Consider the following 6,949-nt stretch of genomic DNA (forward strand, 5'->3'; position numbering starts at 1 on the left):
GCATCCAGGGAAGGCAGCGTCCGATAACTGTGCGAACTTGGTGGTGGCCCTACAGTAAGGAAAGCTCACACGTGCCTTGCATGACTCACATTCTCAACTTGGTGGTACAGCGTTTTCTCCGCCACTATCCTGCCCTGGATGAGCTGCTGCAAGAAAGCACGGAAGCTGTGTACTTTTACAGCAACCCATTATTGTTTTTTTTATATGTATGTGGTAATTCCTGAGGAAGAAGTCATATGTAGACTTCATTATACCAATAGGAACCCTTTGGCAGGGTTATCCCAGAGTGCACGGTTGTGTGTTTTATGTGTTTATCTGGTTGTATTTGTGGCATGGTTTTAATTGGTATATTAATTAAAAGCTATATTTTATCTGTGTTATCTTTAGTACATAAAGGGTTCCTATTGGTATAATATAGATTGTCGTTGACCTTTAAGTAGCTGCTAAGACAGCTCCAAGTGGTGTTCATATGTAGACTTCGAAACACGTTGAATATGTATGTTTTTTTTTTATATGTATTATATCAACTTGTCAATTGCAAAACATTAGTAGCAGCAGCAGTGGTGGAAGTGGAAGAAGCAACTTCTGCGAGTCCTTTTACACTTTTTTTTTAGACCACCTCGTGCACCAGCACAACAGAGTCCAACTCTTACACGTGGTGAACAATTGGAGAGGATGGTGCAGGAGTATCTAGAACTGAATATCAATACCATCAGTGAGGGTTTGGATCCTTTCACATTTTGGTCTTCCAAAACGGATGAGTGGCCTGAGCTCGCCTCACACGCCTTGGAGGTTTTATCGTGCCTGGCAGCCAGAGTTTTCTCAGAACGTGTCTTCAGCTCTGCTGGTGGTATCCTAAAGAATAAGTGCATACGGTTGTCCCCTGAAAGTGTAGACCGCCTAACTTTCATCAAGATGAACAAGTCAAAGATCACCAAGGACTTTTGCCACCCTAACCGCAGACTGTACAGACTAGGTGATATTGCATTTTTTAGTATGCTGCATTAATCTTGCATAACTGCACTCTGGGTTATCTTTAATGTGGCGCCTGTGCCTGCTGTTGCTACTAACGTAAATTTATGGAAATATGAATAGTCATGATTGGTCTACATCTGCTGACTTGGGTGTACAGACGTGTCGGCCATATTATACTGTTTCTAATCTTGTGAAATTGATGCCACTTCAGTGGTGTAGGCCTTAAAGGGAACCTGCCACCCCCCAGGCATTTGTAACTAAAAGAGCGACCTTGTGCTGCACTAATGCTGCATTCTGACAAGGTGGCTCTTTTAGTTCTTGTTCATGGCACTGCTGAAATAATCGTTTTTGTCCCTCATACCTTGAAATCGCCAGGGGGGCAGGTCTTTCCCCCCTAATCCAGACAGACCACAGCCGTCACCCATGGTCTCTGCGCGCCGGGCGCGGCCTCCTCTTCCGTCATTAGCGTCCTCGGCGCCTGCACTGTAAGTTCAAAGGGCAGCGCAACTGCGCATGCCCCCCTCAAAAAAATAACAGTGCAGGCGCCGGGAACGCTAATGAAGAGGAAGCGGCGCCTGGCGTGCAGAGAACATGAGTGACGACTGTGAGGGAAAGACCTGCCCTGGTATCGATTTCACGGTATGAGGGACAAATTTCAAAAACGATTATTTCAGCGGTGCCAGGAGCAAGAACTAAAAGAGCCACCTGCAGCACAAAGTGGCTCTTTTAGTTACAAATGCCTGGGGGGGGTTGGGTGTCCATCTGTTGAGTTGGGTGTATTATACTATTTCTACTGTGGTGAAATTGATGTCACTTTTGTTAGCCAATAATTTTTATAAATGTGTATACTCCTGATTGAGACTCATTCATGTGTGTTGCCTGTAGTAGTAGGCCTCCGAGACAGTCAGGCCTCCACTTCCTTGGACTCCACTACCGCTGTCTGATATTTGTGCCGCCTGAGTGTGGCTCAGCATGAAAGCAGGTGGAGGTGTTGCATGTGGTATCAGGGCTCCCAGCACCGTTCCCTCACCCACCTCGTCTTACTGTAAACGCTGTCCCAGCCCCCGATACCTCTTTCCTGGCTGATTGCTGCTGTCATACAATTTGTACTGTGGGTGAACTGAGGCCACTTTCCTGGTGTCTGTCCATGTGATGTGTTTTGGCAGAATTCGGGGCCATTATAAGGTGCTGTGTTTGTTTTCGCCTCCCATTGACTTGAACGGCAAATTGGGCAATCGCAATCATTCCAGCACAGTGAACTATCTGCGATCTCTTCTGATGACGCCCTCTCGGGCCATGCTACTGAAGCGCTGCACAAATGATGGCAATAATCTTTGCGGCTACTACGTCCACTTTTCTTGACTTTATCAATGTGAATCTGCCAGTCAGTCGGTGGAATCGGATTTTGCTATGATTTTCAGCACTGGCTTATTAATAAGCGCTGACTTCACAGCCACAGTCCGTCCTTCATGATGCAAGTGTTCAGATTTCAAAGCAACTCCCCACAGCTTTACCGCAGTGACAGCCACCATTCCGTGCGGTCCCATGTCACACCCCTAATATTGCGCGCTTTCCGGCGTACACTAGTGTCATTACCACTGAGGCAGCAGGAGCACATTGCCGAGGACCACTCAGCGTCAGCACCAACGTAGCAATGACCGCGCATGCGCCTACAATAGTTCTCAACACTATGAAACACGGTGATCACGTGGCCGCCCGTGACGCAATTGTGCCTGTTGACACGCCCCTCATTCCGATAGGCCAACTGCGGTCTGGCTCCACCCTCAGCTGCGTGTAATTGGCTGTATTCCTACAAGCATCACCTCGTGCCTTTACGGTTGGCCAGCAGTGCTAGAGAAGGCGTGGCTTGTGCGGCCCCGAATGGCGGTGTGTTCCTCTGCCCCCGTGCTCTGTGCAGCGCTCAGGCCGCGGCTGCGGGAGTTTCGCTTCCTGCTTTTCGCCATGATGAACAAATGAACTCGCGGGGAATGAAATTTAAGTTCCAAAAAGGGGAGAAAGTTCTCTGCTTTGAACCAGACCCGACCAAGGCGAAAGTGTTGTACGATGCCAAGGTGCGCGCAGTATGTGGGGGCGTCCAGCGGTGGGCTCTTCTGGGGGGCTGCGGGCATGAGCGGTGTGTATGGGAGGGGAGAGCCGAGCCATGGCACTATCTGTGCAGGCGGTTACCGCAGTGGTGACGGTTTCATTGGTTGCCATGGACACCTGCCCTGCTTCTTACACACTGGCATCAGTGATGGTTCCTACATGTGCTGCCATAGACCGGACGGGGGCACAGGGGCCGCTCCAGTGGGCAGCAGGGATGATGCCCGACCCAGAACCCACCCATGGCGGCTCCCCGTGACTGCTGGTATAATGCCCCGTCCGTTATTTGCCCGCTCCGGCTTCACTGCCATCCGCTACGTGTCACCGGCAAGCCAACATCTGATTGGCCAGTGGCGCGCAGTGCAGGGACCCGGCGAGTCTGTGCTACATCCAGGTGTAATGGTCCTCAGCGGCCCCCGGTCACAGAGGGTGTGACTGCGATCATTATGCCCCTGGCTGGAGCGACTGCACAGACGGGCGCTGGTTCCCCCTCTGGCCCCATCTGTGAGCAGATAATCACATCATGGTTATATATGTTTCTTTTCTCAGATCACGGTTTGTAGTAAAATGAATCTCTAGAGCTCTTGCACATTGTCACACTGGCCATTTGGGGCTTTTACACACTTTAAAGGGAATCTGTCATGTCCCCAAATGCTCCTAACCCTCAGATAAGGGGTAATGGTATTCTCCACTGCCCGGCTCTGAGGAGGGAATGATCCGCACTCCTCCAGCAGCTGTCAGTCACCGCCCGGGCCCCACTGAGCTGCCGCGGTAACTCGCCCTGACTGACAGCCGCCTCTGCACAGTGTATTTTTATATATATAAATTGCTCTCCACCTTTTTTGTAGGTTGTTGATATTCTCGTCAGTAAGGATGACAAAGGTAGAAAAAATCCCGAGTATCTGATCCATTTTAATGGTTGGAATAGAAGGTAAGTCACCTATTATGCAGTATGGCGGCTGCCGGAGAAGTAGCGTTGTATTCTAGTATGCGTAGAAGCAAACAAGGCTGGCCATACACACCAAGTGACCAATCCAGCCAGCCGACTGTCTCCTGACTCCATCATAAGCATGTATGCTTGTCTCAGCTAGGAGATGGCCGCTTGTCTCCTGCCAGAATGGACATCAAACTTTCCTCTTTCCCTGGACATTTGCTGTTGGTGGGGATTACAATGCCCCTTATACAAGTACAATTGTGCAACTTTTTATCAGTTTCTGTGGTGCAAGTTTTTAAAATTGGCCATTTTACTGAGTTGGCTAGATAGCCCATTAATACATTTTGATATCTCCCTGTAAATAATTCGCCTGCTAGAGGTGATGGCACTCGGTAGGTAAAGTGAATGATTATAGTTCTATTAATGGAGATTAGATTCCTGACCTATATCCACTGATGAGCAGTTATGGTGACAGACCTGGATTATGGAAATGGTTAACATTCTCCAGAAGTACTGAAAAAGCAGAAATGTCAGACATTCATAAATACCTTATCAATTCAATGTTGTTCCAACCAGGGAGGTAATAAATATATTAAAGTGGCCACAGTTTTATTACACTGCGAGAAGCCTGCTCTAGGATCTCTATTTCTCAGGTGTCTGTGAGCAAAGCTAGCAATCTCTGGGTCACAGCAGCCAATCTGCCTTCAGAAAGGTACGGTGGACAGCCGTGTGAGCAGCCTCCTACTCGAGCACCTCTATCTTCAGTATTAGATCAGCTGGACAGCAGTGTGAGCAGCCTCTTCTTACTCGAGCACCTCTATCTTCAGTATTAGATCAGCTGGACAGCAATGTGAGCATCCTCTTCTTACTCGAGCACCTCTATCTTCAGTATTAGATCAGCTGGACAGCAGTGTGAGCATCCTCTTCTTACTCGAGCACCTCTATCTTCAGTATTAGATCAGCTGGACAGCAGTGTGAGCAGCCTCTTCTTACTCGAGCACCTCTATCTTCAGTATTAGATCAGCTGGACAGCAGTGTGAGCAGCCTCTTCTTACTCGAGCACCTCTATCTTCAGTATTAGATCAGCTGGACAGCAGTGTGAGCAGCCTCTTCTTACTCGAGCACCTCTATCTTCAGTATTAGATCAGCTGGACAGCAGTGTGAGCAGCCTCTTACTCGAGCACCTCTATCTTCAGTATTAGATCAGCTGGACAGCAGTGTGAGCAGCCTCTTACTCGAGCACCTCTATCTTCAGTATTAGATCAGCTGGACAGCAGTGTGAGCAGCCTCTTTCTCGAGCACCTCTATCTTCAGTATTAGATCAGCTGGACAGCAGTGTGAGCAGCCTCTTACTCGAGCACCTCTATCTTCAGTATTAGATCAGCTGGACAGCAGTGTGAGCAGCCTCTTACTCGAGCACCTCTATCTTCAGTATTAGATCAGCTGGACAGCAGTGTGAGCAGCCTCTTCTTACTTGAGCACCTCTAGCTTCAAGGGAACCTGTCACCTGAATTTGGCGGGACCAGTTTTGGGTCATATGGGCGGAGTTTTCAGGTGTTTGATTCACCCTTTCCTTACCCGCTGGCTGCATGCTGGCCGCAATATTGGATTGAAGTTCATTCTCTGTCCTCCGTAGTACACACCTGCGAAAGGTAATCTTGCATTGCGCAGGCGTGTACTATGGAGGACAGAGAATGAACTTCAATCCAATATTTCGGCCAGCATGCAGCCAGCGGGTAAGGAAAGGGTGAATCAAACACCTGAAAACTCCGCCCATATGACCCAAAACTGGTCCCGCCAAATTCAGGTGACAGGTTCCCTTTCAGTATTAGATCAGCTGGACAGCAACGTCATAATGATTTATCAATTGCTTCACTACTGCCTAACTGGGAAGCAGCATGACATTGGCTGTCAGGTCCCGTCAACAGAGCAGCCCGGAAGAGCTGCACTGTTAACATGGAGCAGCTAATCGCTATCAATGACCATTCTGTGCTGGCTACAACAGGCCGGTAGCTAGTAACTGCCTGTCTGTTGGTTTTTAGGCCCACAATGTGTGGTAAAAGTGTCCTGGAAAAAACCCTTTAACGTATAGGTACGCCATAAGTCACCTTCCCCCTCTTTTTCCGTGACATGATGTCTGATCAGCTGACGTGTCCTTAACAGGAGCGGGTGGAAGGTCGATCCACCCACTGCTGTTAACGTGTTAAATGCTTTCAATCTGACAGTGGAATTTAACTTGCGCAAACTGGATGCGTGTAATTACCTCTGCCCTTCGGTGCCCCTGTCACATGATCGCAGGGTGCTGATGGATTGGTATGACAACCCAGGGTCTGCAGGAGACCCCTGTGGTTGTCATTGCTGAACTGCTATGAGCATCGCCCCTCGTCTGGCGATCCTAGCAGATGACCATTTTTGCTACAAATAGCAGTGCCATGTGTACTACGAGTGATTAGAAGATCGCAGCTTCATCTCTTAAGGAGACTATCAAAGCATGTTAAAAAAATAAATAAATAAATCCAATTGCAATAATGGGCAGTCAAAATATCATATCTGTCCCAAATGTTATCTATAAAAACGTGAGCTCGATGTGCGAAAAAAATAAACCTTCACCCTGCTACAGATTCCAAAAAATAGAGACTCAAGGGGTCTTGGAAAATTGTGCCTTTTTTTTTCGCCTGACAAACTTTTGGATTTTTTTTTTTTTACCACTTAAAGGGAACCTGTCACCCCCAAAATCGAAGGTGAGCTAAGCCCACCGGCATCAGGGGCTTATCTACAGCATTCTGTAATGTATCTTGAAAGATGAGAAATAAAGAGGTTAGATTATACTCACCCGGGGGCGGTCCCGCTGCGGTCCGGTACGATAGGCGTTGCGGTCCGGGGCCTCCCATCTTCTTACGATGACGTCCTCTTCTTGTGTTCACGCCACAGCTCCAG

At 48.4% G+C, this 6,949-nt stretch overlaps 1 protein-coding gene across 2 annotated transcripts in view; it reads left to right on the forward strand.

The window, feature by feature from the left end:
- Positions 1 to 2,795: 2,795 nt before the first annotated feature.
- Positions 2,796 to 6,949, forward strand: part of MSL3 (MSL complex subunit 3) — a 47,642-nt gene continuing 43,488 nt past the window's right edge. The window contains exons 1-2 of one of the 2 annotated variants that reach the window (XM_069757662.1): positions 2,796 to 3,047; positions 3,927 to 4,009. In XM_069757662.1, coding sequence (XP_069613763.1) covers positions 2,949 to 3,047; positions 3,927 to 4,009 — 182 coding nt within the window. In that variant the 5' untranslated portion in view covers positions 2,796 to 2,948. The remainder of the gene's footprint in view (positions 3,048 to 3,926; positions 4,010 to 6,949) is intronic. The other variant, XM_069757663.1, reaches the window with a different exon arrangement.

Source organism: Ranitomeya imitator, chromosome 3, assembly GCF_032444005.1.
Source record: "Ranitomeya imitator isolate aRanImi1 chromosome 3, aRanImi1.pri, whole genome shotgun sequence".
NCBI lineage: Eukaryota > Metazoa > Chordata > Amphibia > Anura > Dendrobatidae > Ranitomeya > Ranitomeya imitator.